This window comes from Hippichthys cyanospilos, chromosome 2 (assembly GCF_059441005.1).
Source record: "Hippichthys cyanospilos isolate Australia breed blue-spotted pipefish chromosome 2, RoL_Hcya_1.0, whole genome shotgun sequence".
Lineage (NCBI taxonomy): Eukaryota > Metazoa > Chordata > Actinopteri > Syngnathiformes > Syngnathidae > Hippichthys > Hippichthys cyanospilos.
The window spans coordinates 12,325,902-12,353,094 of NC_142370.1; the positions used below are offsets into that span (position 1 = coordinate 12,325,902).

The 27,193-nt window shown below is 38.8% G+C and overlaps 1 protein-coding gene across 2 annotated transcripts in view; it reads right to left on the reverse strand.

Annotated features, from left to right (window-relative positions):
• The window catches only part of cpne5a (copine Va), a 95,180-nt gene that overhangs the window by 6,793 nt on the left and 61,194 nt on the right, over positions 1-27,193 (reverse strand). For both annotated transcript variants that reach the window (XM_088407822.1, XM_088407821.1), the window contains 6 exons: positions 19,470-19,516; positions 15,477-15,658; positions 12,837-12,964; positions 5,229-5,331; positions 930-987; positions 352-425 (listed from right to left, as the gene is read on the reverse strand). In XM_088407822.1, the coding sequence (XP_088263948.1) occupies positions 352-425; positions 930-987; positions 5,229-5,331; positions 12,837-12,964; positions 15,477-15,658; positions 19,470-19,516 (592 nt within the window). The remainder of the gene's footprint in view (positions 1-351; positions 426-929; positions 988-5,228; positions 5,332-12,836; positions 12,965-15,476; positions 15,659-19,469; positions 19,517-27,193) is intronic.

Genomic DNA, 27,193 nt, shown 5'->3' on the forward strand with positions numbered 1-27,193 from the left:
GTCTGTGTTACTATTAGTTGAATGGGTGTTATATTTCATACATCTAAGCTTTGGCTTTTTTCGCCAATGTTTGAAGGGCTATAATGGGCCGATTTTATCGGGTGGCTGAGTCATCGGATGGGCCTTACGTCAGAATAGAGAGGATACCTTTCATTTCCAGACCAAAACGCGTGTAATTTGCCTGCAATTTTACTCTTGATTCTCAGTTTAGCAGTCCATGCTCATCCTCATTAGTGTTAATTACTCAGACAGCCACTTTTAATACAAACACATAATGAATCACATTTATGCTTCCATGAAAAACAAAGAAGCAATGTGATTGTGTGTCATAAATAAATGACTATAATTTACCTGTACAATGTCCCTCTCAGCCAATTTTCCACGCGAGGAAATCCGGATGTCATCTCCGTCCAACTCCACCATGGCTGAAAAGAAAAACGACAAAATCAGCATGAAATGAGCAGCTGTTGGTAATTACGCTTGCGGGTCGTATCGTTAGTCCATTAACTAAAAACATCCAATGATATTTTTGACCTTTGCATGTCTGCGAGCTCTCCGTTTAAATTTTAATTCATTTACACCGAAGCATACTAAGAGCAGTTTTTATTGTTTTGGACTCTGCGCGAGACTGGCTATTGCTTCGGCGTTTGATGGTGTTTCCTCTTTTTATTTGGATAATTTATCGTTTCGACTGTCTCTCATTGTATGACGAAATTTTGCTCTTTGCACAGCAATTTATAAGCGACACGTGTTGTTTTAAACCGTAACGTTGAGTTGGTTGCCTTCTGTAATAAATGAGGGAACCATGTCCAAAAATCACCTTCTTGTAATGTCGCACTATTAAAGGTCACTGCGAAATAATAGCCTAGCTAAAGTCACCGATCTGACTAACAAACAAAAGATCTGTGATTGGTGATTTGGTGACTTACCGTCAAACTCAGCTTGTCCGACCCCAACGATGATGATGGACATTGGTAGTTTGGCCGCCTGTGGTGAGTGACAAGAGAAGTAAGTCACAGGGTAAAGATTTTGCAATTTTGGATGCTGAATTATATCATGTTCCGTTTTGAGTTTCATGACCACCGTTGGGGCTGCGCTGGAAAATTTGCATAATGGTGCTTGTGCACATCTGCTAGTACTGTTTGTCAAAACTGTGCAACTTAATTGTCTTAATTGTTGGTCTTAAATCAAATTCTTCTGTTAATCTTCTTTCACCTGCCCCCGGTTTTCCTCGGGAAACATGATGACGCAAAGTAACAAATTATGTGTTTTTAATTTCAGATCACTTTCACAGTTTAGAAGCTAATGACGCATAAGAAAGCATTTCAAATTCCATCATTGTTTGAGAACTTGAGTTGATTTAAAAAAAAATAAAGGTACTCTATTAATCTGTTTATTTGCAGAAGTGAACGTGAGAATGTGATTGGCCAAAGCGTATGAGTCAAACTGATAGTAAGCTGACGCTGCCGGCTGCAATTGCCTCGTAAGAAACACTTTTTTAGCAACCCCCCTACAAAAAAATGTTGTATCCGGTGGACGCGCTACGATTTGAAATTACTCGTCCCACGGCAAATATCACGCGTCGGGGATGCAGGAATGCAGGCAAACGAGAGTACCGCGAATCCCACTAACATTCTTGGCAATCATATCGCAGCTGAGCGTGTCCTGTCGGAACGTGGGTCTTGGCTACTCAGCAGTTGTTGTTTGCAAAGGACCATGAGACTGTGAGTAGTGTTAGATTGTACTGCAGTCGACAGAATTTGTGATCTTAATGAACGGGTGTACTACATGGTATCTCATTCTGCATTCCAACCACGCCCGTCGACAGATCCCCAAAGAATAAACGATCATAATAGATACGCAGAAAGAAGAGAAACATAAATTATAGATGAGTTCATAAAGGTTTCTTGGCTTCATTTCATAGCGCATTATAGCACAGTCAGTGTGAAGTGTCCAGAGGCCTTAGAGGAAATACATAATTGAGCGACTGTGGCCAGAAAGTGAAGGCTTTACAACCACCATTAAACTGTGCATATTTCCATGATGTGGATTTTAAAACATAAAATAAGACTCATTTTAGTTCAAACTATGTAAATGTGTGATTATTGCAGCAGGGCACCACTAGATCTTTATTAAAAATCTCTCCGCTCAGGGTCATTTGTAGATGAGGTAAAGGAAAAGTGTACGTAAGATAAAACTAATGTATTATTTACGACAATTTGTACTTATTCTTCAAAACCCATTACATCTGTGCTCGAACAGGGGAAAAGTGTGAAATACTTTCGTTATCGACAGTCTTTTGATAAGGTCTTACCTGACTCAAACATATTAGCTCAATATGATCTAAAAAGTGTTCAGACTTTCAATCTTGAGATGAAATCACGCCACCGGGCTTATGTGGGTGAGGATGAGGCCATGTTTCGTGACACTTCCCGGACATTTTGGACATTTGGCAGCGTTAAGTAAAATTATTTTTTTCAGTCAGTGTTGTGTCTTAGTTTTAATTAGGTTTTTAAAAACTATATATTGACACTTGCATTCCGTGAGATTTTGGAAAAAATGTCACCCTCTAACTCTTACTGCCATTTAAATCAATTCATTGAAAAATCTACATCAAGAACATGAGGCCTTGAAGAAGAGCTTCAGGAATGGACCAATAGATGCCCTGGTCACTATAAACCAATCATGGTGGCTAGGTGCATGTTGTTGCATACTTCAATGCGCCTTTTACGGCCATACAAGACAAACTGGATGCAGCAATAGCGAATCTGGAGAGTTCAAACTAGCATTTTCAGGTGCGAAGACTTTGCTATAAAAGGTACAAACATACTGTAGCATCACAAGGGGACGTGTGGTGGAGGGACGCCCCCCCCCCCCCCTTTCAAAAGCCAATGCCACACCCCAAAATGGCAGACAATCCAGGAATGACATCGCCCAACATGCATCATGACCTCAAAAGCTGTATCTGCAAAAGCCACCTGGCTGAGGGATAAAAGAGAGGACTGGGGCGTTGAGCTAAAGACAAGAGATTCGAAAGAAGTTTTCATCATAAGGCGGTCTTTCGGCAAAACAACTTTGGTACCGACAAACTGTTCATGAATGAAGGAGTACAAAAATGCCATTACCCATTCAATTAACTATTTTGGAAAGTAACTTGGAACTATTACATTTTAATTATTAAAAAAAAAAAAAAAAAAAAAAAAAAGTCCAGCACTGGTAACCAACCTCTCGTTTGCCTGCCTAGATGCACCCTAGGAATTCTTTCAATGTATAATTCACAGTAAGATTATCAAAATGTACATTTGGCATCAAATAAAAATGTTTGATTTAGTAAATCAAATGTTTGGAAGTAAATAATCCATTTACATGTTTTTTCTGTTATCGTTCCAGTGCACATCATCTAAATAAATGTTGTACTGTATGTTGTAGAAAGACATTCACAGGGATAAAGTAGGCAGTCTTTCTTCCTGAGGGGGCGGAGGTGGGTGGGAGTGTCTAAGAGAAAATGTATGTGTGTGTGTGTGTGTGGGGGGGGGGGGGGGGGGGGGGGGGGGGCGTAGCTGCTCATTGACAATGGCTGGTTAAGGTGCAAGGTATTACACCACCTATACACCTCTATCCTTATTTATCCGTAACCTCTTGTTTTGCACTTGTAGCCCTGACAGAATCATCTTCTACGGGGCATTTAAATAGATATATAGAAACCTTAGAAAGCATACAGAGATGAAATATTCCGCCTGTGGCATTCCTCACTCAGCATATATATTTGTTAGCAGTATGTATACTGAAACACCAAAGTGGGCAGGCTTCACCGCTCAAGGGCATCTTTTGAATTTCAAAATGAACTGGACAAACTCAGAGGTAACTTGGAAAAAAAAAGAAACTTCTTTTCGGTTGCTGATGCGTGTCTCAGACAAAAGAGTTCTTACATAGGAATAACACTGGGATAAAAGTGATTCAGCAGCTGCAGCGAGTGTTCAGCCCTTGATGCGGACTGTTTAAAAATAATTGATCTAAAACCTTTTATTTTTCTGAAACGTTTTGTCTCCACACACACACACACACACACACACACACACACACACACACACACACACACACACACACGCACACACACACATATTGGAAACATATATATATATATATATATATATATATATATATATATATATATATATATATATATATATATACACACATATGTTTTATCTATCTATCTATTATAAAAAACAAAACAAAATCTACAGTCCCGATTTAAAAGTCTCGTGTAGGATTTGCAACCGGGGTCCATTTGATTTTAAATTTATTTCTTCAAGCAAAGACACCCTTAGGGTCAGACAGAATTCTTATCATCTGCAATGTTAAATTTGGAAAAACATCAAAGATAGAGTGAATCCCTACCGGCTGCCTGTGTAGATATGTGAATATATTAGTCAGATTTGAATCTATGTTTCAGCGCTCAATTAGCATCAGATATGTCTTTCCATAGGCACACACACAAGCAAAGACGTACACATACGCACACACATACGCATACACACACACGGAGAAGAAGCAGGAAAGGTGAGTTCCAGGTGAAGCAGGACGACGTTCAGAGACGTTGAGCAGAGCAGCAGACAAGATCTTAAAAGGAAGGTGTGGCTGTTCCAATGGTTTAATTAACAGTCGCAAATTCCCTTTAAACCCAGTCTGCTGGGGGTCTACGGGAGGCCAGCTGCATCCTCTGTGATGCCCCCCCCCCCCCCCCCCAAAAAAAACAAAAACAAAACAAACAAAAAAAAAACAGGGGACTCGGCTTGACTCGGCTATTTGTGTACTATGTATGTAAAATGCCCCTTTCACATATGTCCCTTTAGCGACATTATCCATACAAAGAATTCATTTGAACCCCACTTTAAACATTGTCGGATATAACTCTTAAAGATAGAACATTTATCATGAAGTCCAATGAGCAATGGTCACTCAAAGAGCGCATACCGTACATTTTTCTGAGACTTTGATGATATAATGATCCAAGAGCCCTACTGTCACTCTGATTGGGCTCCAACTTTGGGGGATGAAACAAATTCCCTTTAGATGCTAAATATGAATCCATTTAAGTCTCCCTGACATCCCGTCCTCCCTTGTGGTCTCCATAAATGGGAACATACAAGAAAAGCGGTAGAGGAAACCAGCGGAGTAGAAAACACGAACGGCGTCTCAAACGGAAAGCCCACGGCCGCACTTACGTTGACGATGGCCTCCTTGGTTTGAGCCATGTCCGAGATCACGCCGTCCGTGATGATGAGCAGCACAAAATATTGCGAGCCGTCCTGCACCGCTGCCGCGTACCTGAGGGAGACAAGCACATCGGCGGTACACTGAAAACTTGACATCCATCTTTTTTGTAACGCGACACGAGACACGGGCTACGACGGCCAGTGTTTGAGCAAATATTAGACCGAGGCACCCATGCCAAATGCCACTCACATCAATCAATAATAGGGCTGCAGCTATCGTACTTTTTGTTATTTGGATATCTTGCTGAAGATTCGATCAAATAAATTGGTAAAAATAAGAAAATGAAAAATAAAATATGTGAATAAAAATAAGACATTTATAAATTTGCTTTAAGAGTCATTATGAATAAAGAAGGAAAACAAATTCAATGTAAGTATTGACCAACTTTTTAACGACCATTCTGAAATCATCAGCATTTTTCAATTAAATCCAAAAGGTACTTGGCAACATTAGTTTTCTCTTTAAAAACATTAGTAAGGTTTTCGACACATTTATACCCATTTGCCCAATGGAATTTCACAAGCCTTGTAGCAATTTTGCTGGTTTGTAAAAAATTGATCAGTAGGAAAGGTAACTGTCCGTTGAAAAATTACATTTACAAACCCTTTCACCGGCAGCCCAGTTCAACTACATTTTTGACTTATATAGCTTTCCAGGGGCGGCTCGGTGGCGCAATGTCCGCCTCACAGTTCAGGGACCCGAGTTCAAATCCACTTATGTGGAGTTTGCATGTTCTCCCCGAGCCCGGGGTTCTTTCTCTCTCCCACACTCCAAAAACATGCATGGCAGGTGTATTAGGTGCGTGAATGGGTGTCCGTCTCTGTGTGTCCTGCAATTGGCTGGCAATCAGTTGAGGGTGTCCTCCGCCTCGTGCCCGAAGTCAGCTGGGATAGGCGCCAGCGAGTCTGCGACCCTTGTGAGGATAAGCGGCTTTAGAAAACGGATGGATGATTAGTTTTCCAGGTGAAATGGCCTGTGAATGAGTTCAACTGTTTTTGAAAAATAATCTGATGGCTGTCACCAGCCTTTATGGGGCACCGCTAATGCTCCCAGTTGTTGCTGACTGCTAACAGTCGCAGGCGTGTATACAATGTCAGCATAACAGTATGCCCCGACATACTGTTAGGATCAACTTCAAAATAAAAGTATATCAACGCATTAATGTCTAAATGTTATTTGGAACTTTTAAGTTTATTTTGAAGGTGACCTTCCCTCCAAATTGGCAGCGTACAACTTGGGGTTGAATCGACTTCTTCCTGAGAGCGTAAACTAAATAAACGGATACGTAAAGCGAAAAAAAAAAGGGGGGGGGACTTACATTTTTGGGGGAATTGAGGTACTCAAATTAATAATCTTGAAATATTATCACTAAAATATTGCTTGCAAAGCAAAATTATGGTATGGTATGGTATGATAATGGTGACAAAGTGATGACACTCTGGAATAAATTATTCCAAATAGAACTGATGTCAGTGAGAAATGGAACAAACAGGGGACACGCAGAAACGTACGACGACAAAAAAAAGAGGAAGAAAATAAGAAAGAGGAAGAAAGAAAAAAAGAAAGAGGAAGAAAAAAAAGAAGAAGGCATAAAATATTCCTTGCCACGCATCAGTTACTTTACCCATGCCATACAAGCTTTATATGGAATGTAAATAAGCGACATATGCCGTAGTGCTGCGTGTCTCCCAGGTCCTTCCAGACACTTTTACCAAAGCCAGCGGAGACGGCGCACAGTAAGCGTGGCCTACTTTCACGGCCTCTCTGGCTGCCTCATGAATAATTGATTCTACTGTTTATGCAAGCGATGCAGTTTTACATTCCCATTTCCTGAAAACATTTGAGAACGGACAGCAAACAATGGTGAGATCCAAAGGTGGGTCAGAACATTTCAAAGGACGCACGTGCTCAGGATGTGGTTGTGGGGCATCAAGGTGAACAAGTGGTTAGCGTGTGCGCCTCAACATTTTGTGGGCTTTTACACTTGGCGGCGGCGTGGCCCCAACTGAATAGACGTTGCTTTGTGCATTTCAGGGACTGAGACTCTCAACGCTTTGCTTTTTAGATACATCCATCTACAAGACCATTAAAAACACACACACATACATGCTGATCCATTATTGCATCATATTACACTTAACCCTTTTGGCACCAGATTTTGTTTCCAATAAAATTGTGTCATTTCAATATCACTATTTCAACAGGTTGTACCTTGAAAATGGGTCAAGATAAAGGCATACGGTAAATGTAGCATGGTGCATTTTTACTACTCTGACGCATAAAGGTTTAATTTATAAAAGTACAAAGCCAATGAGGGACTCTCAATACTATAGATTTGTTAAAAAAAAGAAAAGAGAAAAAAAAGAAACGGACCTAATTCGAACATGGCGGTTTCCGCTCAATGTCAGCAATATGCAATTGTGAACACAGTGGTTGCGCCTTTGGATATACAATAACAAGCAATCATCTTTCCACAATTTGTAACTTTTTCTTTTTATAGGTAAAAAACACTCAATAATATTGCCTTTTAAAATAACTACATAGTAATGACATGAATGTAAAGAATCAAGTTATCATAGAACTAATGGTACAACTCAATTAATTGCGGTATTTCTTCTGATGTAGCAAACTTAGCAACTAGGAGGCAGTATAACATAGAAGAAGCGCTTCCTCTACTTTCAATGACTCAAGAAGGTGCAAATAAATAAGGAATGTATTTTTTTTTAAATGATAATATATATCATATATTATATAATATTTTCCACAATAATTATCAATGCATTAACGGTTAAATATGAGATAAATATTTCGATTAACATGAATGGTTTCAAACGATCACTTCTTAACATACCTAGTTGTGTCAAAATACCAACACCGAATAGATATTTTTAGCACAGGCTGCAGGCCACCAAGTTAGTGATCTTTGATGCAAGCAGTGATTATCAGTGAAGATGCACTTTAGACTGGTAAACAGCTAAAAAAAAATAAAAATGAGGCATGCAACCTTATGCAAGACGCCAAACAAAAGAAAGTTCTCCTCACATATAAACCTGACACTTGTACTAAAAACGAACACTTTCCAGATACCTCTTTCTTCTCGGGCCAGAATCTCGGAAGTGAAGCAACTATGCTAACTATCACACTCTCTAATCATTTATATTTTGGTAAAAGAGCTTGCAGAATACAGTTTTAGAGTGGTAGAGCAGGTCATCCAGTAACCCAAGGGTCAGGTGTCCGCTATGTCGGAGTCAAGCGTCATCGTGTCCTTGGGCAAGACACTTCACCTACCTTGCCTGCACTTGTCGGTGCATGGGTGCAATATAGTGGCCATGCTTCCGTCATTCTGCCCCAGGACAGCTGTGGCCACACAATGTAGTTTCCCGCCTCAAGTATTGGGCAACTTACTTCAAAAATGTAATGCATTATTTATTACTTATTACTGTCATTTTAAAGTAATTACTTACGTTACAATATTACTGTATTTGACATGTAAGGCATTACACTTATTGCATTACTTTCATGTTACTCTCAACAAACTAACTGGAAATATGGATTTCATCTCATTACGCTCATTACACATCCAGTGGAAGGTTGGCTTGAGCCTAAACCAGCACAATTCACTTATTTTGTATTGCATTTAATCCTTTTAGGACATGACAAAATACTTTTTTTTTTTTTGTATTTTAATCCCTTTATTACTTAGCTTCACAGCATAGTTATACATTGTTTATGCTTTAGGTAGAAACAGTGCATTCTACAATTTCAACGTACTGTTTAACATGAGTTTTTGTATGCTTCATCTTAATACATATTGACCAGAACTATTTAGAGACTATTATTAATAGCCATTGTACGGGGAAAATTGTGTTAGCTTACCTTGTCATTATAGCTAGTTGCGACAGGTTTCTCACTGACAAGGGTTAGAAATGCTGGCGAATCCACTGTGGAAAATGGCAACATATCTTCTACGTACGACATACTCCGCCACAAGTCTCCAACCCTCTTGAGGTCAAAGTGGCATTCCTGAGCAAGAGAACGATAATTTTGCCTGCTTTGTTTTATCCTCACTCTCAATCCTCTGCGTGTTTTCTTTTCGCTAACTTCATGTTTCTATGGAACCACTCTAAATGTTTTGTCAAATTACTAGTGCTACTTGGCAAAAACGACATTTAGTGTGTCGTGCACACAGTGTACCTAACTATTGCATGCTTCTTGTCTTTATCTCTGAGGAACAGAAAGTAATGGGTGTATGTCCATCTTGTGTACGCATTGTCCATATTCAAACGTCTGCTGCTGCTGCACTCATCTCTGCTGTAGTAGGTAGTAAAAACAGAAAGTAAACAACTTTTCTCCTAAGATCCTAGGGTTTTTATGGCAAATTTGCGGAAAAAAAACACCACTTTGATGTTAAAAATGCATTATTATGCTTTGAGTTACTCTCATTTATACCAAGTGAAATATTAGTTTTTTTGTATGTAATGCAATACTCTACCGTGTCACAGCAAAAACTAATGCACTACAGTAATTACATGACTTTTGTAACGCATTATTTAATACACTGCTGGTGTATGCATGGATGCACATAGTGTAACTGGTACGCAGGTAGGGATGGACAACAGAAATCACTGATATGTAACATTGCACCTTTACTTCCTGCATTTGTGTACCTACTTAACTTTCATCCATAACACCCAGGGCCCGAGTTAAACAAATGTTGTCGTCGTTGTTTTTTTCTTGAGAAGTGGCTCCAGGATGTGTCGTGGTTTGTCACACACTTCAATTTGGTTCTTGGTTAGCACACAAAGCAGGTGCCTTTGATATGAGGGTGAAACCTTTCAGTCATTACTTAGTAGACCAGTGTTTTTCAAGCTATTTTGAGCCAAGGCACATTTCTTTCATTGAAAAAAATGCCGCAAAACACCACCAGCTGGTTGAAAAACACTGTATTAGACAAGTATGAAAGGAGCATGGGAATGTAGCACAACTTATTTCAAACAAACAAGTTAGTTGAGAAGCAAGGGCTAATTGCCTTCTTGCTAGGTGGCGGCACAAACTGCAGGAACAACACAATCTCTGTGTGATAGTTTTCTTGTATCACTTCATGCGCTTAAGCATGCACGTCCCATGTCTTCCTATTTGTTTACTGAGGCGGCTTGGACTGGCTGTGTATCATTCTTGTGAAGGTGTAAAGGAGATTGTTTATGTTGTCACTTTACAGTGACAAAGAATTTATTTATGACTTACTATGACTAATTAAACTGGGTCCCGAATGAAACCATAAATGTGATAACGCGGCGTGGCTTAGGCAAATGCCAGCGTGATATTGGACCCAGGTGTAGGGAAGCTCCGGGACAATTAATGCGTGAGATAAGCCATTCTCATTAGCAAAACGGAAAGCAAAATCAGGATGTGGAAAAAGTGGACAGCAAACTACATAATACTAGCAAGCGGGTAACACACCAAAAAACATGAGCTGGCAGGTAGACAGGACTAGACAAGAGAATGATCTGACAAAAAGGGAAACTAAACAGGGAACTAAATACTCTCAACACTAATCAGGTAACCTAAAATAGCAGGGCAGGGACATGAGGTAGGGAACCTGATTGGTAGACACATCGGAGGGGGGGTGAGGGTGGAGGCTAAACACAGATATAACAAGGACAGACATGAGGGGAACAGAAACAAGAACATGACACAAGTACCCCATGATTGGACATGAACAGAAACTCCCCAAATTAACCCACAACCAAAAACCCCAACAACACCTACAGAACATGACAATAGCTGAGCTGACTCATTATGAACGTTCAAGCATTTACTTGATTATTGCATCTATTTATAAATTCATACTGCCTGTTAGATGTAAATCTGCACTGCGTGGTGCCGTATGAGACTCTTTTACATTATACAATCAAGCTTCTTTGTAACGTGTTAACTGTGTGACCAGTTACCATGGAGACCATAGAGCAGATGCTCTAAAAACTTTTTTCCTCTCCCAGCATCATTACTTAGTTCGCCTACATGAAGCAATAATAGAAAGATTGCTCATACTACTTTCATTCGAACATTGAACATTTATTTCAATGTTCTGACTTTATACAGTATATGGCTAAAGCTCATTTTTAAATTAAACCATGTTATCGCACTCTCTAATGGTGCCACATTTCACATCAATATGGGAGGCTTATTGCACAGTCATTCATCATCCCAGTATGTAGTATAGCCAGTAAATTCATTGGATGATAATTTCATAATTTGCAAAGCTTGTTAGAAATGAATCAAGCGTGTGGCGTGCTCCATTGCATTAAAAACTCATTTATAGGGCAAATGTTAACCCTCCTGTTAAGTTGTCTGTAAATTAGAGCAGAACTTAGAAGAAGCATTTTCTAGTGAAATTGCCCGCGAATGCTCAAAAACTGAATCAAATAATACGGGCATGTGAATGATATGGGATGATTTGGAATGATGCTGAAAGATATCAAATGATGTGATATACCAATATCACTGGTACTTTGATAAAAGCGTTTTCAGATTACACAAAATCAATGGTCAATGGTCAACTTTTTTCTATTTCTTAACATATACACAAAATGCACTTTAATGGGCCTTTACCAGTACAGAGATTTTGAAATAAAGCTGATTATTGGCCTGATACAGATACCAGGTAGCAGTACAAACATTTACACAATTAGGACAACCTTGTTCTTTTTTCATCCATATACAGCGGACCCCTGTGTTACAATGTCCCCGACTTACGTTATTTTCATATTGCGACGTCGACTACTGAGTTTTTTCATTCCCTCTTTAAGACATTTTCCTGGTTATGCGACAAAAACAACTGTCATGACCCTAGGGGCTTGGCTGTAGTTGTGTTGTTTCGTCTCCCTCTGCAGGCGTTTTTAGGTAGTTACACTTATTTTCATTTGCCGTCCCTGCAACGCCTCACTACAATTCTGCTATTGGTCAGCGTCTCCTCACGGAGATGCTGGTCTGCTATTGGTCGCCCCCACTTGTTTCAAAATAGCGGAACAGTAAAATTTTGTTCAATAGTGAGTGGTTACAAAACCGTAATTATAGTGCATTTTTCTGCTTAGTTCAAAGTTGAAAGTGTTAGCCATGGGTCCCAAGATTGGTGAAATTTCAAATCCCTAGTGCTTCAGCTTTGATGCGAAATTCCTTGGAGGTTTAAGGTTACAAGATTATGGTATGGGTGTACTGTATGTGTGGTAAAAAAACGACACCAGTGTTACTGTATACAATGCTATTAATGGTTAGAGCAAATAAAAAGCTAAAACTATCAGCAAATATCGGCCATTTGGCTGATTATTTTTAGTCGATGCTTGAAGGGCCAGAACATGGATAAAGGCCCGAAATTGGCACGATGCTAATATTTGGTATTGATGCTCAAAGTGCTCTAGTTTTCCCATCACAAAAACAAAGGTTTCTTGACCTCATGTGACAGGAGGGTAAAGTATCATTGGATAACTCTTTGTGTGGGCCCGTTGCAGGTGACAGCAAGTGCAAATGAGTGATGTGAGATGTGGCTGTGCCGTTACCTTGCCACATGATTGACAACAGGAGAAAAGTTGGTGGGTCCATACAGCTGCACCGTCTTAAGGCTTTGGTGGTACGCATCCAGAATCCCCTCCATGCCATTGCAGTACGGGTTTTCTATATTGCCATTCTGGTAAAATGAAATAAAAACAGTCGTCGGAAGCGGAAACGTTAGGGTGGCTGCACTTGCGGCAACAAAAAAAGAGGATCCCCCTATAAAGTGATACCCTGATGTTGGAATAGAGCATCAGCTGGATAAGTTGGGGGTTTTGTCAGTATTTTTTGGGGAGTCGAAAGTTAATGGGTTCTGGGCTTGAATCTCGCCTTCGGCCCTTCTGCCTTGTGTGTGCATGTCGTGTTCCATACGCAAATGCAACAACAGTGTGCAAGCATACCTAATTAGAAATAATATGTCTATTTCAATTCAGAAGTGAAAGTTGATTTTTAAAAGCCACTCGCAGGAAGTGTCAGCGTAAAAGGCTCGGATGTTACGCTGCTATGAATCTCAATTTGTTGATTTGAATGAAAACACGGAGCGATACCGACGTCGACAGCCTCTCATTAGCGTCTACAATCAGCAGCCGACTGAGGGATGGTACAAATTGATTCCTTACACCAGTCAGCTTGGCAGAAACTCATTTACACGAGAAAATACACATGCTACATTTATTTGGAATTATGCAAAGCATATGTGGAAAAGCCACACATTCTGGCTCGCCCAAGCATGTATGCCGATGAGGGTATGCAAACGTAAAGAATCCTCACTAGATGTCATTCCAGACAGCATCAAACGATGAAATCTTTGATTTTTTGGCACGTTTTTTTTTCTTAAGGAGTTTCTGTGCCAAGCTGGTTGAAAATGTAACGTTATTGCGTGATAGGGATACTGGTTGCATTTAGCCTGAAAGGACTCTCATGTGACAATATTTTGGATCTTGTGTGACCGGAGTGTTGCAATCCATTCTATCTGTTTGTGATGATTTACTAAAAGGAGCACTGAGTCGAGATGTTATGCTATGTTAGCTTCTCATGCTAGCAAATTGCCAAACAGCTGGCTCTTAAGTGTTTTGTCCAAATGCATTTGTTCGGCGCTATGGGTATCATGGAAGTGAAGATGGAAGGCCAGTCACGTATGGGTATTTATTGATTTATTATTAACAAAAATCAACTTCTCCGACATGGGTTTTCATTTATGATCATATCTATTGCAAGTTTACCCATTTATTTTTCTTGATTTTTCTCTTTCCTACTGTCTCAAACGAGAAAAAAAATAGTGATTTTATGGATTTTTACTTTGTTTTTACAAAAGAAACAAAATAACCAAAGAAAAAGGGAACAGAAGCAGAACAAAAAATTCCCTACTCAGAGATTTTGTTTATTGCTGGTATCTTTGAGAAATCTCTGAGATAAATGAGGGAACGTTGAATAGCACATTTAAAAGACAACAAAAAATGATCACCAATGTGTTGTACAGCTCCTGCCCCCCGAAAGAAACAAATAAATGAATAAATGTCAACATGAGTGTACAGTAGTTTGATAGAATGCTTAGCTAGTGTTTTTTTGTGATGAAAGGACAGCTATATGGGTCGTGTGTGATGCATTGTAATCCATCTATTCGGAATGTTTGACGAGAAGGCGTGCTGAGTGGAGATGTCAAGCGCTATGCTCGCTTTTCACGCTAGATAATGAGCTGTCAACTTCTTTACGGTTTTGTTTTCCTCTTCGAGTTGTCATTTTTGGAGGAAGTTTTGTTAAAAAGTCTTTGTGAGTAAAAAAAAAGGTAGATAATTGAAAATTGAGCCAAAATCTTGTACATGACCCCACCCCCCCAAAATGACTTGTTTGTTTAATTGTTAATGTTGGATCACAAAAGAGAGCAAGTCATTTTCAACACAATACAAGACAATAGTCTTGTAGTTCTGACTTTGAAATTTTTATTATTACTCTTTTTTTTAAGGTTTCAGTTCCATATATTTTATGTGTTGTATTTTCTCCGTTAATGGTACAAATCAAACTCATTGCTAATAATTTCTGGAGGTCCATTATGGGGAGAGGTTGTGTCACAAGTGAATGAGTATAGTGGCACCAAAAGTGCAGAGATTTTGTGTTTTATGGAATCAAACAGAAACACCAAATCTATAAAATCCATAAATTTAAGGGGACATCACTGTTCCATGAAGGGTCATAGCCAACCAATGATTTGAAACGGGGGTGTCAAACCGATGGCCCGCACGGCCAGATCTGGCCCATAAAGTGAATTGAATAATTATATACTGAGATTATTTTACTTTTGCTTTTAAGTTATATACCATTATTTTACCAGTCCGGCCCACCTGAGAATGGATTTTCCTCCTTGTGGCCTCTGAGCTAAAATGGGTTTAACACCACTGATTTGGAAGAGTCATTATTTTCTGTCGAGCTTTACGTTGAAAGTAGTGCCATTTGAAATATTCTGAGAGAAAAAGTGGTATATCAATTTACAAAAAAAAAATTAAAGTTACTCACTGCAGTGAAATTATTTTATTTTTAATGATGGTGGCAGTTTTGAATGAATTACTCCAAATAGAATTGATCACAGTGGCAACAGTGTTTGTTTTGAGACGTGATCGATGAAAAATGATTTGCTGTCACAAACGACTCACCAGGGGGAACTCATGGGAGACCCGACCATCTGGGGGCAGCTTAGCTCCAAATCCCAAAGCAGGGAACATCTTATCACTGTCATAGTCCTGGATGATCTCACCCACCGCCTTGAGAGCCATGGCATAGGCGTTCATCTGGTACGGGTTCATGTAGTGGAGCGAAGTCGACTGAGACGGATTGCCTGTCAAGGCCAGAGAATAGTCATTGATGTGAGCCCTCGAAAGCAAAAAGCGCAATCAGGCTGACGCCAGCTTTCGCATGCGTGGAGCGGAACCGAGTGTGCATGACGTGATTAGCAAAACTTTCTACTTATTACAGTTGACTAATATGACAGCTGCTGCTCCAGAAAGATTAAAGATAAAATACCTGCGTTTTCTTTGATGATGCCATATGCATCTCTCTGCACAATATTGTACGATATACAGAGACGAAGCCTATTCATTCGTGTTCACTGTAGTGTGGTTTCGTTTTTGGTCCATCAAATCAAAGTGGGCACAGTAGAGGACATCCTGCCCTTTCCATTAATGTCTCATGCTTTTGGATGAGATGTAAATAACTTTGCTGTCTTGCTGATTGCATTCACACAAACTCCCTGAGCAATGCCTTGCGCCACGCTGAGCAGGATCGAGCGTGTTAACAAAACCAGTATCACCCCTGTCCAAAACATTAGATCATAATAAGTTGCATGTAAGTATGTTACAAAAAAAAAGATCAAACCCCCTATCAACTGATTATATGGATAATTATGGATTTTGTAACTTTTTACGCTGTAAATTGAAATCAATATAAACAAATAGGAAATTTGTAATAATAACGATGAGGATATTGACGTTTAACCCCCCGTTGGCAATTCTGATACCATTTGGGCCAATCATCTTGATAAATCTAAAACACACACACACACACACACACACACACACACACACAGCAAGAGGCTGGTGACTATGAATAAATGACATTGGATTGTCAAAATAGGAAGAGGTTCAAACAGCACTCTGTGTTCATTCCTAAATGCTTGAAAATGGGATTTATTTGTTTACACTCTGAGCCCATACGACCATTGATTAAATAAATAATGACTTTAATATTTGATATTTTACAAGACAGGCATATGAAGTCCAAAGGAACATGAGTGATACGTCCCATCAACAATACGTAAATATAAAGAAAACTTAAATTCATTAATTGTTACGTAACGTTTTTATTCAATTACTGTAAACGTGTTGCGATGCTTCATCGGTCAGATAATAATCCCCAAGAAAGATTTTAAGGGCTTTAGTTACACAGTGAATATGCCAATTTTCTCTAATCTACACTCGTTAGATGAAATACTTATATTTAGCTTACCGTATTTTCCGCACTATAAGGCGCACCGGATTATAAGGCGCAACCTCAATTAATGACAAATTTCAAAACTTTTTCCATATATAAGGTGCACCGGATTATGAGGCGCACCCTCAATTAATAACATATTTTAAAACTTTTTCAATCACAATATAGTAATACTCAAAGTAATAACAATAATAACTCAAATAATAACTCTAAACTCTCAATAGCATAATAACTCAATGTCAATATGACCAACCTTGTTCAACTGTAAACACACAAAAGAAACAGGCAAAGCTTACTTTATCACTTCATTCCCCATCTACCAATCCCAATCGCAATATCGATCCATATATAAGGCACACCTGATTATAAGGCGCACCATCAGCTTTTAATTTTTTTTTTAAGGCTTTTGGGTGCGCCTTATAGTGCGGACAAAAACGGTAAATATATATTTAGTGATGAACAAAGTCAAACTGTCAGATAATTGTAAGAACAGGACATAGTGACCTATGTTGCCACATTTTGGGAAAATGGTATGAGGGCAGGAGAGGAGCGTAGCATCCAAATGACTAACTACGGCCCTGGACCGCCCATTTATGACTCGTGCATTGATAACGTGAGACAGGCACGAAGCTGCAAGGATCCGTAAATAGCATGACATGTCTGTCAACGCTTAAGATGTACCCTATTGTACAATAATTCAACTTAGCGTCGGGTGCTTTATACCCTATGTCGTTTATCAGGAGATTGGTTAAGGGACGAATAAGCTAGTATGACAATGATTACACTATATGGTGCCCATTTAGGTCAGAAACGCTCACATGGTTTTCTGACACTTTTTTTTTTTTTATTTTACACATTTTTTTCACGTTCCATCACCATATTTTGTATATAAATGTTTGCATGTCTATATATGAAGCAAAAGGGAGAAAATACAAAATGCCACTGCATATTATGTTCAAACTTTTTTTGTTTAGATTTCCTGTGCGCTGAGAGGCACGCTACATTGCACACTGTTCTCAGGGTGCAATTGAATAGGCTGAAAACATCCAAATCTGATCAGTTTGTTCACTTAGAATGTTTTGTCTAAGATTATCAGTCAATTTTTGTTACATACATAAAATATATACAGTTCTTGACAAAACCGAAACAACTACTGGCACATTTCTCTAAATTTGCAATTTTTAGGAACAGTAGTACCTTGCTTGTCGCAGGAGCGCCCCACAATCGCTGGAATTATTCCAAGTTGTGACTATATATTTTATTCATTATTCAAAAATATTTTTAAACTTTACACATTACACAAATACAAAATAAGAATGCGATGAGTCACGGGGTCACAAATTTTATATTCTATAATGTATTATCTGTAACTTTGGATGTTTTTGACTTTTAAAGGCAGAGCCTGGAAGGACGAGTGACATGTTTCCTAGAGAATGAGAGTGTTATTGAATGTTGTTTGTTCAAGTTAGCCAGTGTGCATATTGAGTCCCTGGCCTTCAGTTGTAGCTGTTGAAGCTTGTGTATGAATGTGCTTGTTCATGTTTATTTTATTACCGTGTGTGGGGGAAAAAAAAAGAGATTGAAAATGCACCAGCAGCTGGCTCTATTCATGAACACCTGCTAGGATAACCATCGTTTCAACTAACGGCGGTAAGGCTATATTAAACTGGCAAGCAATGTTTATATTAACATAGACATGTAAGCCAATTTTCACTTTGCAGCAGCCTCAATGCACTCCCCCAATTTAAAATGGGACAAACATGGGACATTCTCTGGCTTGTATGCACTCGTTCCCACAATTGTGTGAAAAAATGATCACAGCAAAATCCGCTGCATAACAAAAAAAAAAAATCTGAAATATAAAATTGATTTGTACAATTTTAAAATCTGTAATGCAGCGAGGCTGTCAAAAGTGACTGTGATATGGCAGGAGACAACTTTATACTTTTGGGTAAATGTTATTTTTTTTCACTTTAATCACATCACATCCCTTGGATTCCACAGAAAAATTGTCATCAAGAGCTTGTTGCAGAAAAAGAAAATGCTTTTTCCACAGTTGTATGTACAGGGTGTCCAATAAGTCTTTTTTTTTTTTTTTTTAGCATTCAAGAATAATCTCGACAGAGCCGAGACCATAAAAATTCGACTACTTTGACTTTATAGTTTTTGTCATCGTACAATAGCTCGCCAGTCGAGATTGGAGCAATTATGTAATATTGCCACCTGGCAGGACATTTTTACGTCTCCCCGACTGCTGTTCGGAGACAGTTTGAGGAGCTTTAAGCCAGTCACTGCGCCAACACGTAGGATAATTTACGCAATTTGTGGCAAGTTTCTCAAAACAGGATCTGTTCTTGTGGAACCGCCCAGACGACGGCCTGCTACTACCTCCACTGATGAAAACAGCTAAGAACTGTCGTTGGAAAAAAGATTAAGTCTATCAGAAGGCCTGCAATGGATTTCATCAGTAGAAAGTTTGAATCAGTGGATTCCTCTGAGAGTGACGACCAGATTGTTGAAAGGCTTCAAGCGGAGGATTGTGAAGCTCATAACTGAGAGATTTGAAGCACATGGTGGGCTTTATCTTATTGCCATATCAATATACTGTTCATGACCCAATTCCAATATCGCTGTTAATCAGAGAGCAACGAAACACTTACCGTTGGATGCTGTGAAATCAATGGCCACAGTGAAGTGAATTTGCGTCCTGAAACACATGTGAGCAGAAAGAGTTGTTGCTTCTATCAGAGAGATTGAGCGAGAGTCGACAACATTTTCACAAAATCTGTGAAATAAAATAATTGCTTATCTAAATCTCCTACTTTTTATTAATTTTTTTATTTTATTGAACAGAATGCAAGGAAATTGATGATCTGTTGTGCAAATATAAACGGGAGAGCCACTTTTGTTACATATTCATTATCCAGCTGCAGCTGAGTTGTTCCTTGAACAGAAAAGATCCAAAAATGCATACAGTTCTACATGTTGCGTTTAATTCAAATGGGAATTTGGCGATTTCAAGTTTTTGAAGTTGTTCAAGTTGTTGTTTCATTTTGTTTTGTTTCTTTTATATGCTCAGTCATTTTTGTAATATGTCGAAAAAAGCTGTCCAAAAGAAAACGTATCTCAAGGTTTCATTGTATTTGATAAAATATAATAATAGATCTAGGCATGTTTTTTGTCCTATTTTTTTCACCAATGCGAGGGATGCCACAGATCCGTTTCATTTACGGTTGAAGGGCAAAAATGGTTTTACTATTGTTTGCTTGTGTTACAGAGTTGTTTGTACATTTTGTACTCTGTATTGGAATTATTGCCCCCCAAAAAGGGCAAAACAGGACGAGTATGAAGTGGTGCGCAATATGAGGCAACTGAGACACTGACGTGGCAGGAATACAGAGGTAGCGCACCTACCACATCAGTGCCATCTGAAAAGAGTATTCTCAATAGCTGGGGACATATTAACACTACTTTACATTTAAAAAGAATGTTTAACGTGTGCTCGTAGATGTCAAAAGATGTATGGCTTCTGACATTGAACAAATAGAATTTCTCTATTCTAATAACTTCATTCTGTTTTTTCAGTCTTTTTTAATATACTGTATATTGCTATAGTCTACAAATAGTCAATATGTATTAAGATGAAGCATACAAAAACTAATGTTAAACAGCACGTTAAAGACAATTGCAACGACGTAGGCTAACGTTAGTTTCCTAGCCGACTGAACTTGAATTTGAATTTCAACATTGAAATTGTGGAATGCACTGACTGCTTCTGTCTAAAGCATTAATAACGCATCACTATGTGTCGGTGAGAGTACCGGTAATATAAAAGTAATGTAGTGTAATGTAGTGTAATGCCTTACGTTTCACATACTGTCCAGTCATCTTGTAATGCAACACATTACTTTGAAATAACAGTAATTGCAATAAGTTATGCATTACAGCTTTGAACAGGCTGCCGGTATTTTCTTCAAAATAAAAGCGTTCCAAGGTATTTGTATGCATATGTTATTTGGGGAATAAGCATTTATTTTGAAGTTGGCCTTTTCACCGTGTTGGTGGGGTGTTTTACTGTCATGTAGAGCATTAACAAGCAGTGCATTCCTCTGTGAACTTCTAACCCAACAAGCAACAAAACAACCTAAAGGAAAATAGCTCTCATAGCACGAGATTTCACCCCACCCCCACTAAATCCACTTGTCCCTGGGTCCATTCATAATTATCCATCCATCAACCCTCATTCCATGAGCTAACAAAATTGTCCCATCCCACATTAGACAAGCAAAACATCCATTCAGCTAGAGTTCAACGACAGAGCATTATGTACTAAGGGATTTTTTTATATAAAGGAATTGTTATGACCTGATGCCTTCTTTCTTCTTCATCCTCCATCCCCCATTCACCCAACACTTGCCCCAGGAGCTTCAGGGAGATCTCAGACAGGCAGAAACCCTCTCAGCTTCCCTTTTTATCCCGAGGAATAAAGAGCAAGTGCATGGCTGCTCTCTTAAATGAGCCGCCTTCCAACAGCATGGATTTCCTCCTCAGTACCTGGCCAGTACCCGCCATTATGACATTTCTGGGCCAAGAGAAACCATTAGCATGGCTTCAACCATCTTTGGCCTTCCTAGAATATCGGCCTTGAATTATTTATTTATTTAATGTATGGACAATTAGATTTCAGGCATACGGCTTCCATGCTTCCCCAGAACTTCAACACATTGACACTTCAGGGAATGAGTCGCGATTGAGGAGTCTGGACTAAAAGAGACCCGTCGGAATATCATTCAGATAGGTTTTATATATAGACCGGATTGTGCAATTACTGTAGAAATTGTGCGTGCATGCTGGAGAGTTGAGGCTGGAGTGAAATGCTGGGGAATTAATTAAAAAAAAAAACAGTTGAATGTGACACTGAGAAAGTTGAATTTAAATGACAGTGGTCCATTTGTAAGGTATGGAATACTGAAAAGGGGGGTTTGGAAAGTGTTAAGAAAGTATGTCCTGGATGAGGTGAACATCTTGAAGTTGGAATTGTTTCAGTCAAGGGAAGTGCAACAAGATCAATGCAATAAATTGCCTTCATTATAATTGGAATGTCATCGTTTAAGATCTGAATGAATAAAAAAAATGTAGAGTTTTGCTTTTGAAAAAATAGCTCCAAAGATGTCACTGAATGAGAGAAAGAACTTGGATGCTCATGATGAAGAACATTTTTGCTGAATGTCTCATGAAGTTGAATGAAAAAAAAAAAGACCATATATTACACAGTGTATTTTGTAATTACCTATTTGGAAAATTTGAATAGTTCAAATCTCTTGACTCAATGGGCGACCTGGAATTGGGGACGGTATTAATGAAAATCAAATTCTCATTCATCCATCCATCCATCACACCATTTTCGAAGGCCGCTTATCATCACTAGGGTCACAGGGCTGCTGGTACCTATCCCAGTTGTCTATGGGCAGTGGACGGAGGACACCCTGAACTGGTTGCCAGCCACTTCCAGAGCATAAAGAGACAAACAACCGTTCACGCACCCAATCGCACCTAAAGACAATTTAGAGTGTCCAATACACCTGCCATGAATGTTTTCGGTGTGGGGGAGGAAGCCGGAGTGCCCAGCAAGAACCTACGCTGGCGTGGGGAGAACATGGAATCTCTAAACAGAAAGGCCGGAGAGAGCTGGATTTGAAAACTCTAATTCTCAGTAGAGATATTGTCTGCATCAGTATTTGGTATTTTGACATTGGTTTCAGCCAATTTTTCCCCCAAATCTGCTTGCAAAACAAAAAAAAAAAACAAATTCTTTTACTGAAATTAATATCGACTTCAAAGATAAATAATTACCCTCCTTGTCTAATCATAATAATCGGCATTGGCCTTGAAAAAAACATTTGTATAGTAATTTGACAGCATCCAGTGTCCTGGGAAAGGTCTTAGAAGGAAAAAAATGCGGCGGAAAATGCATTATGTCTTCAGTCTTCTTGACAGAACTGTAAAGAATTAGCCACTTCTTTACCCGCAGCAACAGTGGTGACACTTTGCATTGTGATTACTGCCGATGCAACCGGACCCCAAGGATTTTATTGAACTTTTCTAATTTATTCTTTGCAGCAGGTAAAGACACACTAATGTGCCCTTGTCCTTGTCATACAATTCTTGTTAGGCATTATGTGTTGATTGGGCCTAATGGCTATATATATATATATATATATATATATATATATATATATATATATATATATATATATATATATATATATATATATATATATATATATAATATATTAAATAAATTGGAGGGGTAAAAATAAAGACATCCTAATGATAAATTATGAAACCCGTAAGGTATGGCATTGTTATTTTACTGATAGTATAGTGTGGTGTATTGGCAACATGGAAGAAAAGTGATTAACTTGCTACCCTAATTGCTACCCTAATGAAGATAAACACTATAAAAAACGAATGAGTGGACAGTGCTGGCACCCCAAATTCAACTTAAAACTTATTACATTATAGACGTTAGTTACACAAACGAGGGCTGAAAAATTATGGAAAATAATAAGAATTGCAAATGTGATGTATACAATTATTTTTTCAAATGCTTTTTTAATGGTTGTTTTATATATTAAAAAAAAACAAACAATTTTTTTTGCATCCATCAATATACTAGACGATGGAATGTTAAATTAAAGGCAAATGAAATGTTAATAATAAAGACTATTTATTTCTCTGCTACAACTAAATTTAACTAATGAAGTACTTTGCATGGTGTTGTAAACATTCACAATTAAAACAGCCACAAAAATGTGCCATATGTTTAGTGATTTAAACATTTTATACTGTAAATTGGTATAAAATAATCATATCCAACTTTTATAATATGTACTAGGATATGATCTGTAAACAATTGCACTTCACTTCTTTCACACTTTGATTATCTTTACCGATAAATACTGTAAATATGTAGTATTATGTAAATAGCCTGTCTAAAAAATAAAACAGGACATAAAGTCCACATACAGACATATTGATCCTCAAAACGATTGAATCAGTAGCTGCGGGCTTCCATTTTCAAATCATCTGTCCAGATGACGTGTAATTATAGGTTACTATTTTATTTTATTCTATTTGCACAGTGGGAGTCTACTTAACACGTCGGCCTCCCAGTACAGAGGCATGTTTGGCAACCGTTTTTTGTTTCTGGCTCCGGCATTTTTATGGGGACTTTCCATGTTCTTCTCGTGCCTGCATGGACTTTCCCTTTCCCTGAACCGGTTGCCAGCCAATCGCAGGGCACACAGGGACGAACAACCGTTCATACACCTAATCACACCTAAGGACAGTTTGGAGTGTCCAATACACCTGCCATGCATGTTTTTAGATTGTGGGAGGATTGCTGGACTGCTTGGAGAGAACCCATGCAGGCACAGGGAAAACATGCAAACCCCACCCAGGGAGGGATGCCTGGAGAGAGCTGGAATTGAACTCGGGTCCCGTAACTGTGACGCGGACGTGCTAGCCACTCGGCTGTCCAAAATAATACAATTTATATTCAAAAAACAAAAACTGGTTAAGGTTTTAACTCAGAATTTGTAGGTCAGATTGAAGAGATTAATTAGATGAATTTGCTAAAACTCTTAATGAATTAATCTCTCACCTTTTGGAAATTTCGATAGCACAATTTAAAAGATCGAACACGCGATAACAGAATGCTCACCAAAGAGTCCGTGTACCAATGGCGCAACGTTTAGTTACAGCGATGATGTCTGCTTGTCGTCCCTATGACTCATCCCTCACTACTGCATTTCGCTGCACGTCTCAATGACCTTTTAAACGGCAGCTTTTGCATTATGAAATGGTGATTATATTGCAGATGCAATTGATTGTTCAGCCTTCATTTATAAAACGAGCAGAATCATGACACAAAGGTGTACTTCTTCAACAGAAACATGCGGGTCTTTGTGAGTACTGTCACTTCCCTTTAAAATAGCGTGACGTAAAACCGGATGGCAAATGAAGGATCAGGCCTTCCACACGCGCACGCACATAACACACTCACACGCAAACACCCACACACACATAAGAAACACACGTCTGTCTTGGCTTTCGCCAGCGGCTTTCCTAATTTCCCTTCTGAGGTGCGTTGGGGATTAGTTGAGGAGCTGAGCTCACAAATGATTCCGCGATGGAAAAATCAATGCGGAACGATGTTGACTGATGCTGCAGGATTGTCTGGCTTTTGGCTCTTATTGCAAACAACTAATGGCCAGGCTGGGATTACTATTTTTATCCCTGCCTCCCAAGCTAGTCATCTATAAAAGTCACGGAGAATCTTCCGTGACTGATGTTGTGCACCGCAGACATATAAATGTGCCGTCGTCATTTTGTGCCACCTGATCATAAGTCCACGTATCAAATTGCTTCTTCCAACAAACAACATTGTGTGGCCGCCTATCAAATTTTTAATGGCTGTTCTCAGCTAGCCAAAGCAGTAGAAAGGAACATCTGACAGTGACAAGTCCGTGACACTGCACAGACCTGTCAATTTCTTCTCCATAATCAGTGAGTTAAATTATCATTGTTTTATTGTGACGGATTCATTTCGATATCATAGACGCGTCTTATCTTTGAGTTAGAATCTGCCACTTTCTTTTCCATATTCAAGCAAACAAAACTATTCTTGAATCCAAATTTAGCAATCTTTTTAGAGTTTCATGAAGTGACCTCTGCATCAAATTAATAAGTGGCCAGATTTGCATCACGTTCAAAGAAATGAGCTGTCTTGTCAAGGAAGAAGAGTAACGGGGTTTCTCCTTGTTTAAAAATGTCCTTCATAGTCCATTTCCATCATTTCTAAATGCCCTTAGTTGTGCATTGTTTCTTAAAGGGACGCTGTGTAAGATTTGACAAGTTCTTCATTATGAACAGCAGGAGGTGCTGCCTCTGGAGAAGTGCCGCCGCCCATGCAATATAATTTAATGATAACTAGACCGACGGTTATATTTAAAATATTCTGTTGGTCGTTAAGAACACATTTTTTCACAAGTTTTAGAAATTTATGATAATTTAATTAATTCCTTTTTCATGAAAAATGGTCTACATCTTGCACACTGTCCCTTTAAGTCATCAATGTTATGAGGACATAAAATAAAACAAACAACAGCTAACTGCTTTGCACATTTTGATATTTTGTCCGCTTTAAAATAAGGATGATGACTTTCACTGCACTTGCATTTTCGAGATTAGTTGGTTGAATTCCTTGACCCTTTTGAACGTCAATAGGTCAAATTTCTTTAATATATTTGAGACCATTTCAATAAAGTGTTTCGAATCTTTTATCGAGTACTATTTGTTGAAATGACGCATCTTGATTGAAAGACTGAGATCCACGTATGATCAGCTATTCATAGTGGACATTCGTCATGGAGCGTTTTCTCTGTTCTTACTCTTCTGAGTGGCTATTTATAAGGTCAAACATTTGGGAAACGTTTACTTTTGAATGCTTTAAATTAATAAAGTGATTTCTCCTTGGCTGCGCATGCTGTCTTTGAACTCACTAACAAGCTGCAAATTGCTGAGTTGCCGTATTAGAACACATTACTCCCTATTTGAAATCCTATCTTGGCTCTGGCTTGCGGATGCCATGCTGACTTCCTGTTTTCCGCTAAGACACACACAATATGCAGGGAGTCTCTGAAGTGTGAACGCCCTCCAGTCCTGGAAATGTGTACCAGGTGTGATAAGATACAACAGCTACACCTACGTGCTGTGCTTTGGTTTTTGCTCAGAAAGACAAATATTGTTGTGAGCAAATTGCTGCGTGTAACATGGTGACGCAAGAGACCATACTGCAAATGGGCTTTTAGTGGCGCTTGTCTTCTTTCTAAAGTTGAAAACGTGAGTGACTGAACCGAGACTGTCGAGTTGAGACAAACAAGCATTCACCGTAATTTTCACACCTAACGCTAACATGCTAACATGTTTTTGGGAATGTAGATTCAAACTGTAAAAAAAAAAAAAAAAAAAAAAAAAGGTCTCCCGCCCTTTGCCGAGTGGTCACAAGGATCAGTCTTGCCGGGATGCGCATGTCATGCTGGTAATCCGGTGTTAATTTCAGAGCATTTTTTTAGTTCAAGGGTGAGCACAGTTATACTGTATGGGTACTGATGCCAGTAGTGGCATAATTGCGTTCCTAGTCAATATCTTGTGATAATCTACAATTGTTTGTGCGTTTACAGACTGTTTGACTAATTTTGAGGCTCATATAAAAAAAAAAAAAAGATGTAGGTCATTTCAAAGGGCTTCAACACTGTTTTTTGCAACTGTAGGCATACGCACAATCTCCATTGGCCCACTTTTGGTACCCAATGCATGT